The 19,141-nt window shown below is 36.9% G+C and overlaps 1 protein-coding gene across 1 annotated transcript in view; it reads right to left on the bottom strand.

Annotated features, from left to right (window-relative positions):
- Positions 1-19,141, bottom strand: part of TPO (thyroid peroxidase) — a 135,896-nt gene that overhangs the window by 4,174 nt on the left and 112,581 nt on the right. The window contains exons 12-14 of the mRNA XM_078149153.1: positions 14,497-14,734; positions 4,314-4,522; positions 2,241-2,411 (exon numbers count right to left, since the gene is read on the bottom strand). Of these exons, the coding sequence (XP_078005279.1) occupies positions 2,241-2,411; positions 4,314-4,522; positions 14,497-14,734 (618 nt within the window). The remainder of the gene's footprint in view (positions 1-2,240; positions 2,412-4,313; positions 4,523-14,496; positions 14,735-19,141) is intronic.

Genomic DNA, 19,141 nt, shown 5'->3' with positions numbered 1-19,141 from the left:
GCTGTTCTTTCTAGGAGTTAATTATTTTTTCCTTTAATAATGGCATTAGAATCCTTCAGAATTTCAAAGAGTCTATCTAAGCATGTAGATAACTTGATAGAATGTATACATGTTTCTGAGCAGTTCTATTGCACCTAGGAAAAAATGCAGATGATAGTTTTCAAAGAGCTTTGGCATTCATTATCTCATTTAATCCTATCAACAACGCTACGATGTGGGCAGAATAGGTAACCAAAGAGTCATAGAATCTCAGAATTGGAAGGACCTCAGAGACCATAAAGTTCAATCTTCTTATAGCCGAGAATCATCACTTCGCATTCCTAACAAGGCAACATATTGCCTTGATTTGAAGACCCACTAGCTCCTAAAATGTCCCACTCTGCTTTGAGACAGTTCTAACTGATAGGAAGTTATTCCTGATATCAAGCCTAACTTTCCCTCTGTAACTTCCCTGTTCAGCTGGAAATCAAGCAATAAGTACACAAAGAAGTTTATCCAAAGTAATGCAAAATAATTTCAAGAGGAGAGAGTGCTAATAACTGTGGAGGAGGGTGGTGGTCAGATGTGAAGAGGGGAAAGACTAGGAAAACCCCAGTATTAGGAGGCAGTTCAAGAGCTGTGCTTTGAAAGAAGCTACTGAAACTGTGAAGAAAAGGTGAGGAGGTGTATTGCAGACTTGTGGGAGCACCTGTGGCAATGAATGGAGGAGGGAGATAGATTGTCATGAATGGGAGAAAGCTAGCAGGCCCATTTAACTGGGGCTTTAACAAGTTTCTTGTTTGTTTGTTTGTTTTTTAACTAGGAGTATCTGGGTTTCAGCAGCTTCTTTTGATAGGCTTATAAAAGTCCAAGAATGGTAGTGACTAGGTAAAAGAGGCCATTCTTTACCTCATTTCTTACCTAACCTTAATCACCGGATAGCCATTGCCTCAGACAAACTGAGACCTGGGAAAGACTTTACCTTAAAAAGGCCAAGGTCTCCCACTACATCTAGGGCCATCTCTAATAGTCCTGATGTATATCTTGCCACCGGACTTAGATGGCTCTGGAGGAGAGAGTGAGGCTGGTGACTTTGCAGAGCCCTGCCTTACTTAAATCCAATTGACTTGGAAGTCATGGCATAACTTTCCTGATATCATGGTCCTCTTCTAGGAGGAAGGACAAACAAAACAAAAGCAGCAGCAGCAACAAATGTCCAGTACTGGTCCCTCCACTTTGCCCTAATGACTCCATCATAGAGGTCCAACTCTCTCTGTGTGAAGCAAATATCTTGATTCTAAAAGAGAGCATGTTTCCTCCCTTTTGTTCATTTATATGCCTAAGAAATAAGCAAAATATGACAAACATCTTAGGTTTATGTTGTTTGGCAGGAGATTTGTTGCATATTGGTTATCTGTGCTGTTCCCCTTCTAGACTGCAAAATTGCATGAGGACAGAGGTCTGTGTAGCTAAAGTTTATTTCTCTTCTAACTTGTAATATAGGGCTCTTGCACATACTAAATGCTTAATACATATTTGCTGTTTGGCCAAGTATAAATGTATAGTTTGAAACTTTTGTGTTTAAATGAGTCTTATCCAACAAGGGGATGAATGTTATGAAATAGTTAAACTAGGGTTAGAGGAAACAGCATGGTGGATAGAATTGACATCAAAGGCCTGGAGAGCTGAGTTCAAGTCAAGCCTCTGACATATGCTGACTATCTTCTTCCTATTTCAGCCTTCCTTCATATTTTTCAAGAATAATCAAATTGGTAGTGCCTTTTCATCTGCAAAAGGGCATGGCAATTTACTGCCCTATCTAAAAGTCTTTGAACTCTGAGGCCTAGGCTAAAGCTCTCTTCCCTGACTACCACTCTCTGACAAGCCAGTCTCTATCCAGCTCTTCTCTATCCTTTGGTACCTCTGATCTATTGCTAATAAATTGCTTTTCACATTATACCACTTCAAGGAATTATTTTGTCTCTATTTTTATTTACTTGTAGATGTATATACATGGTGTGCCCCCCTCCCCTAAAACAAAAACATAAAACTTCTCTGAGGTGAGTGCTATTTCATTTTGTCTTTGTAGTGACTAAAACATAATAGGGACTTAAATAAATGGTTGTTGAATTAAAATGAATTGAGGACATTCATTCATTCATTTATTCCTAAAGAAAATATCCCTGGCTTTATCAATAATGAAATCCATATTTTTACTATCTTAAAATACTTACTGAATGGGTTACTTCTTGGAGACTTACCTTTGCAAACTGGTGGTGCAGAGTCCCATCCTTTCTCTGTGCATGTGAGTTGTTCTTGTCCTTGAAGCTGATAGCCATGATGGCAGGAGTAAACTATAACATGTTTCCCGGATTCAGAACAAGACACAAAATCACCATCATCCACCTTATCTGGGAAGCTGCATGTCCCCACTATAATTAATTGAAAAGCCGTAGAGGTTAAAAAAAAGGGCTGGAAGTGGGAAGAAGTGAACTAGCATTTATTAAGTACCTACTATATGCTAGGTGGGCAGCTAGGTGGCACAGAGGATAGAGCACTGGGCTTGGAAGCAGGAAGACTCATCTTCATGAGTTCAAATCTGGCCTTACTAGCTGTGTGACCTTGGACAATTCACTTAACCCGGTTTACCCTATTTCCTCATCTGTAAGATGAGTTGGAGAGGGAAATGGCAAACCACTCCAATATCTTTGCCAAGAAAACCCCAAAATAGTGTCACGAAGACTCAGACACGACTGAAATGACTCAACAACATTGGAGCTGGAAGGGACCTTAGATATCAACTAATTCAACCTCCTCATTTTGTAGGTTACAAGACTACTGTTTAAAGAGAGCTAGGATTCAGGCCCAGGTTTTCTGATTTTGGATCCAGCTCACAGTCCATGATGCCACTCTACTTTCTCAGCTCTCACAGTCTTAGAAAACCAAGGGTGATCTTCATGCTGAAGTGAGGACCTAGAATAAAGCTTGGGCTGATGACCACATTCAAATCCATGTAAATTAAAATGTGTTATAACCCAATGTGCCTGACTTTTTTTTAATTTTTAGTAAAAAAAATCCCCATAATATAGTTTGTCTCTCTCTTTTCAAATCCCTTCTCACTTCATTTCCCATAATTATTTTGTATGGGTAACCAGGTTTTTGGGCTGTAATCTAAATTCCTCTAAATACCTCCCTCTCTAGGTTCACTCCTTTGTAAAATCCTAAGCATTCTTCAGGCTTGGTTAGAGACCTAACCTATTCTAGGAGATCTTTTTTCTAGTCTGGTTGATCTCTACTCAGAGGAGTTTCAAGAGCACTTCTTTACTACTCATTCAGCATTTAAATTATGCAAAGCAGAATGTGTTAAACTGTTTCACATGCATAAACTTAAACTGCCCTACTAGATTATTAACTCCTTGAAGGTAGGGATCTAATGATTGAACAGTATGCAGGACTTTGAATCAGAACTCTGCTGAGTGATTTTAAGCAAAGATTTAACATATGAGCCTCAGTTTTCTCATTTGGAAAATGAAGATAAAAATACGGATTTCTTGTGATAATATAGTTGCTTTGTAATCAGAAAGTGCTGGCCTTGGAGTAATGAAGAGATAGAATCTGAGATTGAATCCTGCCCCTGATATTTACAGGCATGAGGCCTTGCTTATAGTTAGCAGTTAACAACTGTTTGTTAATTGACTGATTACTAGTTGTCTAACTATGGACTACATATTTCCTATTTCTGACCCTTAGGCTGTCCACCTATAAAATAGGGATAATAATGGCTGTACCATGTACCTCACAGGGCTGTTGAAAGAGGCACTTTGCAAAGTTTGACTTTTATATTGAAGTACTGTGGGATAGTGGATAGAGTTATCCTTGAAGTCAGGAAGATCTAGGTTCCGTACTCACTGTGTGATCTCAGGCAAGTCAACATTACCTCTCAGTACCTCAGTAAGTTTGCCAAGGCTGCAACTTGCAGACCACAGCAGTCAAGGATGGGCATGTGTGAAAGACATACCCCATACCAAAAGAATCCTAGATCTTATTCAAAACAAAACATTTCTAGTCTTCCCAAATACCTAGCAACATGCTGGAAACATAGTAGGCACACAAAAAATATTCATGAAACAAAAGCTGTTTGAATTATCCAGTCAGTAAGTCAACTAGCATTTATTTAGGTGTCAGGCACTGTGTTGAGCTCTGGAGGATAAAAGACAAATCATTAATGTTCCTTCCACAAACATGACTTTATTATCTGCTTCCTTAAAGAAGTTATGCCTCAGAAGATTAATTCTAGCTCCTGTAACCTAATTAAAAGAAAGGCATAAATGTACCTTGATGAAAAATTTCCTTCCATGCATCTAAATTGATGCCTGGCGCGTCTTCACATGACTTAAAGTCTGGCGGAAACCTCCCAAGCTGAAAGGCATCTGCAGGCACCTCAGTGAGGCCTGTGTTATCACAGATTACCCGGGATAAAGAATGCTTCTCCAGTTCACGCCTCTGAGCTTCAGTAAATACATGCTTGTTTTCCCACCAAAACCTAAAGAGATTGAGAAGACAATTTTAGAATAAATGCTTAAGTATTTACGCTCTCTGTCTGGTTTTTCTTTTTGCTCAGTGTCTACAGGACTGGGAGGCATTTGGTATGTATCTTGGAACTCTTCAAAGTGAGTTTTTCCTGTCATTTATTATGGGTGAAGTGAGTCGATATCTGGGATGGAGCAAACAAATGAATAGTTAGAGGCTCCAGTGCAGAGCCTTTTAATTTAAGAAATGCTGCTGAAGAAGTATAGGATCAAACTTTCATAAACTCACAGAACTTCAGGGTTTCTGAGGAGGAAGACAATCTAATCCAACCTTTACCTGAACAAACATCCCCTGCACATACAATATACCCAACAAGTGGTCATACATACTTTGGTCAAAGACTTAAAATGAAGGGGAGCCCCACTACCTCTAAAGGCTAACGATTCTACTTTTGTGTTTTGTTGTTCAGTTGTGTCTGACTCTTTGGGAGTTTTATTGGCAAAGATACTGGAGTCATTTGTCATTTCCTTCTCCAGCTCATTTTACAGATGAGGAAACTGAGGCAGAAAGGAGTAAGTGATTTGCCCAGGGTCACACAGTGTCTGAGGCTGGATTTGAACTCAGGAAGAACTCCAGGCTCAGTGCTTTATCCATTGTGCCACTGAGATGCCTGATTCTACTTTTAGACAGAAAGTTTTTCTTTATTCTCAAATATTCACATGAATTTATGGTCTGTTTGATGTAAGTCATCCCTTCAACGATTCAAATTATAAATCATCCATTTCTGCTCTTCCTATTTCAATCTTGTTTATATCCTCTCATGCATTCTCAATAGGAAGGTCCACTGAACATGCTAGAGGCCCTACTCTTTTTTTCAGACATCTCTGCTAGCTGTCATTCTCATATCTATGCTCTTTCATGGTTAAACTCCTTGAAAAACCTGGCTATAATAGTAATAGCAAATACATGGTATTAATATAGTGCTTATTATGTACCAAGTATTGTGTTAAGTGCTTTATAATTTTTATCTCATTTGGTACTCACAACAACCCTGGGAGGTAGGTGCTATTAATATCCCATTTTAGGGGGCAGCTAGGTGGTGCAGTGGATAAGCTCCGGCCTTGGAGTCAGGAGGACCTGAGTTCAAATCCAGCCTCAGACACATAACACTCAATAGCTATGTGACTGTGGGCAAGTCACTTAACCCAGATCACCAAAAAAAAAAAAGGCCAAAAAAAAAAGACATGGATATTTTGGGGCAGCTAGGTGGCGCAGTGGATAGAGCACCAGCCCTGGAGTCTGGAGGACCTGAGTTCAAATGCAGCCTCAGATATATAACACTCACTAGCTATGTGACTGTGGACAAGTCACTTAACCTCAATTGCCTTACCAAAAAAAATCCCCATTTTACAGATGAAGAGACTGAGACAACAGAGGTTAAGTGACTTGCCTGGAGTCACACAGTTAGTAAGTGTCTGAATCCAGATTTGATCTCAGGTCTTCCTGACTACAGGTCCAACACTCTATCTACTGTGTTACAGTACCTCCACTTCTTATCTCCCTCAATTCTAAACTGTTTCCAACATGTTATCTCAACTTGTTAATCACATTAAATGGTTCTGACTAAAGTATCAGTGGTACCTTAATTATCAATCCTTATCCTTCTTGATTGCTCTGGGACTTTTGCGTGCAATTAGCTTCTTCTCATGGATGTCTCTCCTCTTCAGGTTTTCAATATGCTGCTATCTCCTGGTTCTCCTCCTTCTTATCTGACTACTCATCAGTAGAGTTGCTGGATCTTCATCCAGGTCATGCCCACTAACCTTAGGTGTCCCACAAATTTCTGTCCTGGATTCTCTTCTCCATTTTTACTGTCTCATTTACTGATATCATCAGTTCCCAGCGGTTTAATTATCTTCTCTGCAGAGATGATCCTCAGATCTACTTACATAACTGTAACTTCTCTCCTGACCTCCAGACATAATATCAACTGCCTGTTGGACATCTAGAACTGGATGACCCATAGGCATCTCAAACTCAATACTTCCAAAAGAGAAATCATTATTTTTTTTAACTCAAATCCTTCCCCTCTTACCAACTTCCCTGTTGCTAGCAAGGAAACCATCATCCTCCCAATTTAATCATCCTCATCCTTACCCCACATATTCAGGTCTGTTTCTAAGTCTTGTCATTTTCTACCTTTACAGCATCTCTCATATAGACCTCCTCTTCATAGATGTCATCCAGGTACAACCACTCATTAACTCATACCTAGGTTATTGCAATAACCTGCTGGATTTAACATCACTTCTTTTCTCCATTTTTTTTGAGATGATGCTCCTTATAATATCCCATCATCCTTCTCTATGAAATTTATAAAGGAATTATTTTCCAAGCCATTATTTCCCTTGGCTATCACGTCTTTCTATATGGAAAATAAGTGTTTGTTAAATAAGGCAGTCTTTAGGGTCTTTTTGTTTTTTGGTTAGGGCAATGGATTCATAGAAGGTAAACTTCAGGATCAAATTATTATAATTAGTGTTGATGTCAAGTCAACAGCATTTGTTAAGCTCACTATGCTAAGCACTGAGTTTACAAAGAAAGGCAAAAATAACTCTGTCCTCGAGAAGCTTGTAATGGAATGGAAGAGGCAACATGCAAACAACTTGTACTATATGTATATGTATATGTATGTATATATGTATGTATGTATATGTATATATGTATATCCCATCTGTATATTTTTGGGTAGTAGGGAACCAATAGCAGTAAAGTTGGTGGGTTATTTTTAACTTTAACCATTTTTTTTCCATTTGAATAATTCTTCTAGATTTTTACTAATTTTCTAACAAGCAAATTGTCTGACTGCATACAGAAAAGTTTTTTGGGATCCCATGTTGGTAAAATAATTGCCCATCTGTTAAAATAAAACCAATTGCATTTTTACGTGATTATACAATGTTTGCCATATCAGTACTTTCTAATTTTCTTGATGAAGAAAGTATTTGTGATATTTGGGCACAAAGCTTTGAAGTCGTTGCTTTCTCTCATTCCGTTTTCCTGATCTATATTTTTACTAACCTCCATGATTCCTACCTTTGCAGTGAAGTCAACAGTATCACAGCATATATTGATTTAATTCATATATTCTTATTGAATTCTTAATATAATTTCTTTCTTTTCATTCTCCACAACAGATATTGCTGCATAAGTTACAATCATTTTCATAATGGTATTTTTGCAAATATTTATCCTGTGCACTGCAATACAAGATGACCAAATGTCCTATGGAGTGATATCTTTCTTTTCTTTTCTTTTTTTTTTTTTACTTTTTGAGACACGGGAAAACCAACTCTTCCAAACTCTTTGTTTACCTCTGCAACATGAATCTATGAATCATTTTTTCCATTCGACTACTATTTCCTTCTGTCTTCTGGTTTCCTTTATAGCAAGAATTGTTAAACTATTTTTTATGTGCATTGTGCACCCTTTAGCCATATTGGTGAAGCCTATGGACCCTTTTTAGAATGATGATTTTAAATGCATAAAATAAAAATACATGAGATTATGAAGGAAGCCATTTATGTTGAAACACAGTTATCAATTTTTTTTTTAACATTTATGGGCCCCAGGTTAAGAATTTCTTCAATGAGAATATCAAGACTGAAACAATTCATTTTCTCCAGTTCTGCTGCCCATTTGGTGGTCATTGGACAAAGGTCTGAATGTAGAATGCCAACAGCCAAGCAAATATGTATAAATGGCCTAAAAACTGTGCAATTCTTTGGATCTTTTTACCCTTTTCCTACCACTTTAACACCATGATTGCAGAAGTTAAGGTGCCACAGAGATTAAGGGCCATTTAATATTTTTCTCCCTTGGTTTCATGGTCAAATAATTCATTCTTAAGGGGCAGCCCTTAAATGTCCACATTTAGCTATAGTGGTCCTTGTCAAGGATACCCTCTGTCCCAGAGTCACCTCCACACCAAGCAGAGGCATAGGAATGGGCCTCTGATGTGTCTACCAAGGGCTCTACCCTGGGCCCTTTTCTCATTTCTGTCTATACTTTCTTCCTACCACTTGCCTCTTCATAACTTCTACCCAATGCCCTCTGGGGCAAGAAGCAATAAAGAGAAGCTCTCAAAATGACTTATGGGCTTCTGATGAAATGAAGAACTAAAACATTTCTGAGAATGTGTACTAAAGAAATAAACATAGTATTTTTTAGCCACCATTTTGTACTCACTATCTACTTTGGTTGCAATGCTTTATTTTTTTAGATAAAAATTTAATAAGGAGTTTAGGAACATAATTCAACTTTTTCTGCTGGTATTGAAATAAATGTTTGCATTATTTTAAAATACCTTTTTCCCCCCATGCCCATCTCCCCAGCCAACATTAAAAGATTTCCAACAGCATTTTCAGTTTATTTTCTGAAATTATATTTATTCTCTTTGTTTTATATTTATTAGTACACTTGTATCTTAACTCTACCTTCATATTTTAAGCCTCTATGAGGCAGGATTGCAGTTCTTGTTGAGTTGTTTCAGTCATGTCTGACTCTTTGTGACTCCTTTTGGGGATTTCTTAGCAAAGATACTAGAATGGTTTGCCATTTCTTTCTCCAGCTCATTTTATAGATGAGGACTGAGGGAAACAGAGTTAAGTGACTTTCCCAGGATCACACAGCTAATAAGTGTCTGAGGCTGGATTTGAACTCAGGAAAATGAGTCTTCAGGCCCAGTGATCTGTCTACTGCACCACCTAGCTACCCTAGGCAGGAATCATGTCTTATTTACCTTCATCTCTCCTCCAGGACCTAGTTCAGTGTTTTGATATAGTTAGGTGATTGATAAATGTTTGCTGAATGTTGAATGATACATTTGAAATAAATGAATTTCCTCCTTCTTCAAAATATTAAGATCTCTTAGATTGCCCAAATAGTTCTGAAAATAAATATCATCCATGAATGGTTTTCATTATCATTAAAATTCAATATGATTGTCTTTTTCTTCTTTCTCAGCTGGAAAGAGATATCTATAACACACAGGACAGAGTTCTCAAGCTGAGACAAAATAATATGAAGACTGATCAAGCTCATGTGTTGTTAACATGTGAGAGAAACTCAATTATAAATGCTACCAATGAGAAATTTCTGAAGCCACTCCAGGATTCCTTTCCTTTCCTTTGCTTGCTGGACAGAAGATGGGCCTACACAAAACTAAATGCAATGCATGTGTGATAAAACCCAGGTGACAGGACAATGCTGTTTGTTTAATTAGTGCCTCCCCATGCTATCCAAGCATCTCAGGATGAGGTTTGAAACTGCAGAGTTGAAACACAATTCATAGTTCTGAGTGAGAGAACTTCTTATTGTGATTATGTGCCAGACACACAAAAATGTGATTTGCAACATCTAGAATTTGATAATTTAGATAAATTTATAAAAACAGTTGGCAGGGGATGGGGTGGGGATTAAAGGCAGTCTTAGAATCATAGAATTTAGAGCTAGAAGAGTTGTTAGGTCATCTAGTCCAATCCCTTAATTTTGCAAAAGAAAGAAAGAAAGAAAGAAAGAAAGAAAGAAGAAAGAAGAAAGAAAGAAAGAAAGAAAGAAAGAAAGAAATTAAAGCCTAGAAAAGTCATGTGACTTGCCTAAGATCATACAGCTAATAAGTTGAAAAAGTAGGACTTGATTCCAGGCTTTCTAAACTCTAAACAGAGATCTCTTTTTCCTCCATATTTATATGTTTGTTTGATCATCATTGATATCCCTGAAACTTTAATTTGGGTGTCTCTCAGAGCTCTATTATGGGCCCTCTCCTCAATCTACAATCTCTATCAATGATTTCAAGTGTTTCTATGGATTCAAGTATCATCATTCTGCAGATGACTCCCAACTTTTTATATCCCTTTCTAATTCTTCTCTGAAGTCTAATCCTATATCAGCTACCCACTGTAAATGCACAGTTGGCATTCTCAAAGTTGACATATCCAAAATAGGCTTCATTTTCTGTGCTCCCCCCCCCCAATCACAAACCTGTCCCTCCTTCCTCTTTTGGTCTAAGGGAGCACTATTCTTCTAGTCAATCAGGGTCAGGACCCCAGAGTTATACTTTTTCTTTTCCTTTTTCTCTCACATCTAAATATCTTGTCAATTTTATCTCTATATGTCACATTTTTCACCTTCTTTCTTCTCATTTGGCTACTATTTTGTTTCAGGCTCTCATCACTTCTCATCTGGATTACTATATCTTCCTGCTTTCAGTATTGCTCCCCCCATCCACTTTCCACAAATATACCCCCCAAATCTTCCTAAGGCATAGATTTGATTCTGTCACACTATCTCTGTCCTCTCCAACTCAGAAATCTCCAATATCTTTTCTTTACCTCTAGAATAAAATACATACTCCTCAGTCTAGTATTTGAGGATCTTCACAATATGGATCTTAACTGCTTTTCTAGCCTTATTTTATGCTACTTTCCTCAAACTCTGTGTTCCAGTCAAACTAGACTATTGGCTAGTTTCAGAATTCCTCACGGTGTTAAACCACCAGGTGGCACTAATCTCCGTGTTAACCACCAGGTGGCACTAATCTCCGCTTTGCTAGGAAGTGCCATGCTCATTCTAGAGGTTTTCACAAATAAAAATATTGAGTTAGCACAATAGTGTATCTTTACTAGATAATCAGATATCTTCATTGCTTCATCAGTGCTCCCCTCATCAGGGAAAGTACTACTGATTCCCTAGGTCAGGGGTGGGGAACCTGCTGCCTCAAGGCCACGTGTGGCCCTCTAGCTTCTCCAGTGTGGTCCTTTGACTGAATCAAAACTTCAAAGAACAAATCCTCTCAATAAAATGATTAATTCTATAAAACTTGGACTCAGTCAAAATTCTACACACAAGAACCTAAATGGCCACATGTGGCCTTAAGGCCTTAGGTTCCCCTGCCCTAGGGGTACAAGGATTTGTGGCTGTACCCAATCAAAATTAGCTCTGAGAGCATACTCACTGGCTAACCCTGCCTCCCTCTGAACTTTGGTACTTCCTTAAGCTCTAGTCAGATGACCTTGACATAATGGAGTTGGGTTTCCACAATAGCTAAAATATATGTAAGAATTTTGTGTGTAGCATCTTTATAATTAAACAATATGCAATAACCAGAGAACATAATATATAAAAAAGTATGTGACCATCTATAAAACAATTCTAGTTCTAGAGGAACTATAGACCAAATTGCTAGCATTCTCTGGATTATGAAAAAAACAAACACCACCACCACAAAAACAAGATAGTTCCAGAAAAAAAATCTACTATTTCATTGACTAAAGACATTGACTGTTGTAGATCATAACAAAAGGTGGCAAGTCCTCAAAGAGACAGAATTACTAGATCATCTTATTTACCTTTTAAGAACCTGTAAGCAGTCCAAAAAGCAACAGTTAGAACCAAACATGGAACTGATTGGTTTAAGTTTGGGAAAGGAGTATGACAAGGCTGTATATTGTCACCTTATTTATTTAACTTATATTCAGAATACATCATGTGAAATGCCAGCCTGCTCTAATCAAAAGCTGAAATTAAGATTGCCAGGAGAAATATCAACAATCTCAAATACGTGGATCATACCGTTCTGAAGGCAGAAAGTGAAGAATTAAGAAGCCTCTTGATGAGGATGAAAAAGGAGAGTGTAGGTTTGAAGCTTAATATAAAAAACCCCAACAATTAAGATCTTGGTGACTGGTCCCATCACTTCCTGGCAAACAGAGGGAGGAGAAATGGAAGCAGTGTCAGATTTTATGTTCTTGGGCCCAAAGAATCACTGTAGATGATGACTGCAGCCATGAAATTAAAAGATTCTTGCTCCTTGAAAAGAAAGCTATGGCAAATCTGGACTGTGTATTAAAAAGCAAAGATATCACCTTGCTGACAGAGGTTCATATAATCAAAGCTATGTTTTTTTCCATTAGTAATGAATGGCTGTGAGAGTTGGACTATAAGGAAAGCTGAGCATGCACAATTTATGGTTTCAAACAGTGGTGTTGGAGAAGACTTCTGAGATTCCCTTGGACAGCAAGGAGATCAGGCCAGTCAATACTTAAAAAAAAATTATTCAGACTATCTACTGGAAGGCCAAATACTGAAGCTAAAGCTTAAATACTTTGGCCACATATTGAGAAGACAGTACTAATTGGAAAAGATCCTGATGTTGGGAAAGATTGAAGGCAAAAAGAAAAGGGGATGGCAGAGGATAAGATGGATAGATAGTGCCTTGGAAGCAATGAACATGACCTTGGACAGATTTTGGGAGATAGTGGAGGATAGAATGGCCTGGTGTGCTAAGGTCCATGAGGTTACAAAGAGTCAGAAATCACTGAACAACTGAACAGCAACGTAAAACAATTACAGGAAAAAACACCCCCAACTCCCCAAAGTTAGCCAGATGTGGCACTGATCATGATCCAGGATTTCTAGAATATGCAATCAGAATCTTCATTTAAGTAAGTCAAGCCAGCCATAATTTCCCCAGAATGCTGTCCTGATACTTTTTTGTAGGACTGCTTTTCAGATGCAGATCCTTGACTTCTCAGGGAGGGCTTCTCAGCACACTCTGACAAGAATTTAGGAAAATTAGGAGGTTTGCCTGTTTCCTAAACTGAACTCTAAACTTGTCTGGCTGTAGGTGACCCATCGTGGTTCATAGTGGAATCAGCAGTCAGCATGGGTAAGAGGCAGTTACCACTGTCCTTGTGTCTCTTTCACATGGCCCTATTTCTCTTTCCTTCTGGTTTTCACCAACATTCTGCCACATTTCTTACTTTTTTGACTCTGTCCTAAAGTCTCCACTGCTCCTCAAAGCAGAGGGGTAGGATAGCAGCAGTGGGAGGAGTATTATATATGCTTTTGTACAGGTTGTCCCCATCTCTTGAATTCACTTCTTTATTTCTACCTCTCAGAATTGCTTATCCTCCCTCAACATTAATTTCAGAGAAAAGACTTCTTTGTCCCCTATCATATTATACTTGTTACTGCTAGCTTGTTTCTTAACCTACCTTATAATGTATTTATTGTAACCTAATTGGTCCATGGTAAACAATAACGTCTATTGATTAATTGGTTGGTTGATTGTAACTTTTTACTATAGGATATATTTCACAAAATATTTGAAACATAATAGCATAATATCAAGAAAATGATATCTACTTAGTTAATTTATTGTTTGGGGTTTATTTCTGTATTTCTTGGGAATTCTCTATTGCAAGGACATAAGCATGCTTGAGTGAATCCATTGCAGACACCCTGAAGGCTAACTCAAAGGGCTTATTAAAAAAAAAACAAACAGCACCCCAACATAAAACCAAAATCATTTGCTATTGTTCTTTTCTTTGCATTTATCGATTCATTATTTTCATCACCTTTCTTTCAAAGATGGAGATTATAGATTTAGAAAACTGAAACAAAGAGGTTTTGAATTTCCCATCTCCCAGCGGCTAAACTAGACTTCAGGCTCAAAATTACTGATTTCAAGAAGGAGATGAGGGTAAGTGCATATAGGAGGGAAACTTGAGGGGAAACAAAAAGAGCATGAATGTCTTACTTTTTTTGATACCTATACTCTTTCTATGCTCAGAGTGGAGTAGGGGAACCTGTGAGAAGGAGATAGAAAACACATAGAGTATGAATTAGAAACACTCTTTCCTGTACTAAAAAGAAAGTCTATGATTATGACATAGCTCATGGGCATATAGATAGGCAGTAAATATAGAGCACAAGATTGATTCCACCATCAAAAATTCATCAAATATTCCAATTGTCTCAAAGCCACTTAAAATGACATTTGAATTCTTAAGGACACATTATGAGTTTCTGAACTTAATGTTGTCTGGGTGAAATATATAATCTGTTCTTTCTGTGATGACTTTTTTGGAAAATAAGTAGATAACATAGCTCATAAGCAATCATAATAACATACAGAACACATACCAATCACCTTCTCTCAGTGCCTTCATTTGTCTTCCTATTATGCATGCAAATAGTGGACCAGTTCTGGCATCTGGAAGAAAGTTTTCAGCTAGGCCACCTAGCCAGACATCAATATTATTAGGATGCTTGTATAATTCCATGATCTTTTCAACTATACTCCTGTTGGCTATAGCAGTGTACAGGTCAGTTTGATTCTCCAATCTCTGTAAGCCACAGAATTCTCTCCAGTCATTATAACCTACAGATATGAAAATATATTTAAGGATTTTATTTTACATTTCTGTCTAGTAATGCTGAAACAAATTTATCAGCTTAATCCTTTCAATACACATATTTTCAATAAACATACAGGTATCAAGTAAAATAACCCCATGGCTATAGGATGCCCTGGAGAGTCTAATATAGTGCAATATAATTATAATACAGAAGTTAATGATCTTAACGAGTGATAGGAGTCATGGAAAAGGGCTATTAGGTCTGAGCATTACAACTGTAGATCGAAGTGTTTGGCTGGATGTATGTCCTCACTAGCAAATTATTTACTTAGTGCTAATTTTTGTGTTTCTATGTTCTTTATGAAGGAAATTGTAAATAATTGCTTCTCTCTGGCAGTTTGTGATAAAAAATACAAATAGTCATTAAAAGTATAGAGAGACAAGTGAATAATATTTGTGAAAAGAGTTCAGAAAAAGCAAAAGTTAATTTCATATTAGTCTGAATATAATAGCCCCCAAATAGAGGCTGTATTTCAAAATTACATCTTTTTGAAAGTTTACAAGTATACAAAAAATAGGTATACAATGAAAAATACAATTATAATATAAAATATATTCATTATGAACCTTTTAAAATATTTCTTTCAATTCTAATAATTTTTTAAAAAGTAATTTTTATCATCATTGCTGGCATTTTCTTTGTAATTCTGCATATACTGTATCATTAATGTGTGCTATAGGTGTGATTATAAACCATACTCAAGTTTTATAAAGGCTAGGTTTGTTTAAAAAAAATGTGGCACCTATAGTGCAAATAAGACTAGATATGATTTCATTAGCATATTAAATTACCAGTGAGGAAACTCTCTCTACCACTGCAGGTAGACAATTCCTCTGCAATTTAGAGTCTTAGAGAGTATCATAAAACATTGTGAGACTAGGTGACTTTCTGACAGTTGCACTACATGGATTACTGGATGAAGAGTTCCCTTAAAGCCAGGAGTGACTACCAAGGTTTGTCTCACCTCTGACACATACTAGGAGCTTTATATGAACATTGATATTTCTAATCTATTCAAACCAAAAGCACAAGTATTTTGCGGTCAGTAAGTTAGCAGGCTGCTGTTAGCAGGTATTTTGCACTTATACAGGTGTATGTTGGGGAAAATAATCACATTTCTTCCTATTAGTTTGGGATGGCAAGGGGAAACTGGATTTTAGGAGTTTCTTGAATGTTGGAGAAGAAAAATCTTGATCAGAGGAGAAGAAAGGGTTCAAAGTACAGGAGGCAACTTGGAAGGACTTTCCATTCAAAGGAAAAATGGGCACTAGACAAAAGGGAAAATACATAATATAGAAAATATTCAAAGCCTAAGCTTTGAATTACGTATTTTAAATTGTAAAATGTGGTAATCCAAAATTCCTAGTTCTTCTATAACCCAACTTAAGAAATAATTGTCTAAGTTTATCTTTATGATCTTCAAATTCATATTTCTGAAAGCAGCAACAAAACCAAGACTTAAAATACATACTTCAAAGCCTATTCCTAGTTGGTAAAAGAGTGCACACTATTTTCAAAAGAAAATAACCAATAAAGGCAAAAATGTATCTCTAGATATTATAATTATATATATATATATATATATATATATACACATACACAAGCACAGAGAGGATTGGCTAGTTTTTGGGAAACTGCAAGTGCTTTCAATTCCAAAATGATCTCTTTAACAAACAAACAAATGACAACAAAAATATAACTTTTTCTAGAAACATTTTTCTAGTGATGCTATGCAGATGCAGATTATGGAACCAAACTATCTTTGAAGCTTCAAAAATGAAACTGAAATCTGTAACTGAGAGAACAGTGGAGAGAAGTTTGGGGGGAGTTAATGGCTACAACATGTTATGAATAATGATTGGTATTCAAGGAATGACGTAACTAAATCTCTAGAAGTGTGATTGGAAAAGAAGGTGGTATGGTCAGAAAAAAAGAATAATAAATGGTTAGCCTGTCTGTTGCATGCTATAGTCCCCCCTTGATGTTGAAAAATACAGGGGGAAGAGCTATAGGATATTAGATGGACACAGTATTCAGGATTTCTAGGATGGCCCAAACATGAGTTATGTAGACAAGAAAACAGTATTGGCTAAGATTTGCATTGTCAGGGAAGTATCCACATAAATAAAATTTATCTACTGAAAGATTAAAGTATGTGCACAAAAAAAATTTAGAAGATTGAAGTTTTAGATACCTCATAGAGAAAAAGATTTTTAGGTAAAATTGACAGTAAATTGACTAAGTAGATATTATCTTCATGTCATTGTTTGATTATGCTTTAAATACTTTGTGAAATATATTCTTAATTTAATTTTTTTCTTTTCCTGCTCTGAGTAGGAACAATGACAATTACATCTAATTTTCCATGGTGAGAATATCAAATACAAAGAAAAGTGGTGAAAGATAAAGGATTCAGGTATCTCATCTTTTTTTTAAGACACAATTTCAGACCTCATTGTCCTATGGATGGGAGTATAGATATCATCTATCTTCATTTACAGACAGTAAACAGAATTTCAGAGAGGTGATACTCTTTGCCCAAGATCACATAGCTAGTAACTAGCATAGCCAATATTCCAACTCAAGTCTTCCCATGCCAAATTCAGTTTTCCTAAAATTCTATCACTCTTTCTTCTTCTTCTTCTTCTTCTTCTTCTTCTTCTTCTTCTTCTTCTTCTTCTTCTTCTTCTTCTTCTTCTTCTTCTTCTTCTTCTTCTCTTCTTCTCTTCTTCTTCTTCTTCTTCTTCTTTCTTCTTCTTCTTCTTCTTCTTCTTCTTCTTGTTTGTTTTGGAAAACATTTCTTAGTCGGCATGGGGCAAAGAGATCAGTTTGGTCTCTTAAAATTATGGGTCAGGCATGCAGTTTTATTGTAAATCTTTTCAGACTAAAAATAAAAGAATTTATTATGCATTGAAAGTCCCCACTATGTACTTATGACAAGAATTTCATATCCTAATTCTTCTGTTGGCTTGATTCTCCTCTCTGTCAGAGAACATGTAGTCCTCTGAGCTCATGTGGGTACATTCTATTCTGCCTCCTCACCCATCAAATTCATTTCTGAAAAAGCTGCTGACTGCAGACACTTCTGATGTTCACACATCTTTCCACTGATACTCTAAGGGGCAACATGGTGAATGGCATAAAACAAAGAACACTAGACCTGGAAGGGAACCTAGGGGATCATAGCACCTTTCCTACCTACTTTACCGGGTAAAGAAAACATATTAGAAATCCTCAAATACTAGATAAATGTGAATTGTGACAGTGATGTTGAAGAGCTTTAACAATTTGCAAGGGCAATGTCAGTGTCAGCTGGTGTGATTACTTGCTTTGTTTCCGGGAAGCTAAGCAGGCATTTCTAGCTCTGTGCTTCAAGAAAATGGGGTGAGGAATGGGTTTTAATAGGTGACAAGAAGGAGGCAGTAAATTAAAACAAAACATATTCACATAAAAAGACAGCTATTAATAGAAAGAATTATATAAAATATTACAAGGACACATACAAATATTATATGAGGTAAGTTAAGAAGAGGCAAAGACCATGGTGGACTGAGATAACCAAGGCAAATTTCATGGACAAAGTTTCATTTGAGTTGCTCCTTAAAGTGCATATTTAATTTCAGTAAGTAGGACTGAGAGGAAAAAACAACCATGAGAAGAGAAATGGTGTGAAAAAAGGCTTAGTAGTAATAGAGCAGAAGACACATTGCAGGCTGCCCTATACAGATGGACACAAGCCCTTTATCTTTTTTCCATCTGTGTATCACAGAATTTGTAAATGATTTTATGACCTAACTAACCTTAGAAGCATGGTTTATGCTTTTTAACAATAATACTCTAAATGCAACAGAAAAAGAAAGGGGACAGAATGGTATCAACAACTGCATGTGTGAAAATAACACTTTTGGTCTCTCCTGTGCACTTTACTCTCAAATGATATTTCTAACCCATATTATACAGGTTTTCTAAGAAGAACACAAAATCATAGAAATTCAGTTAGAAGAGACCTCAGCAATCCAGTGCAGGAATCGTACCTGTGATATAACCATAACAGTCATTTCTAGAACTTAGCATGGACCTGATAAGTGAACAAGTGGTCTAGCACTTAGCTCACTGCCCGGCATACAGTAGGCACTTAATAAATGTATGTTGACTGATTAACTGGTCCTCCAATATCTCCAGTAATGGAAAACCCACTGTCTTCCAAGACAGGCCACTCTAGTTCTGGATACCTCCAATTGTTAGGAATGTTTTCACTAGTATCAAGAACTCTCCACATATTCTACTCATTAACCCTCCCTCTTCCTTCTGGGACTAAGCAGAACAAATCTACTGAATTAATGAATGCATGAAAAAAAACATTTATGAA

Source organism: Phascolarctos cinereus, unplaced genomic scaffold (genome assembly GCF_003287225.1).
Source record: "Phascolarctos cinereus isolate Bilbo 61053 unplaced genomic scaffold, phaCin_HiC Scaffold_2;HRSCAF=192, whole genome shotgun sequence".
In the NCBI taxonomy this organism is placed as follows: Eukaryota; Metazoa; Chordata; class Mammalia; order Diprotodontia; family Phascolarctidae; genus Phascolarctos; species Phascolarctos cinereus.
Note: the sequence above shows the minus strand (reverse complement) of the source record. Positions and strands in the feature narration are given on the sequence as shown.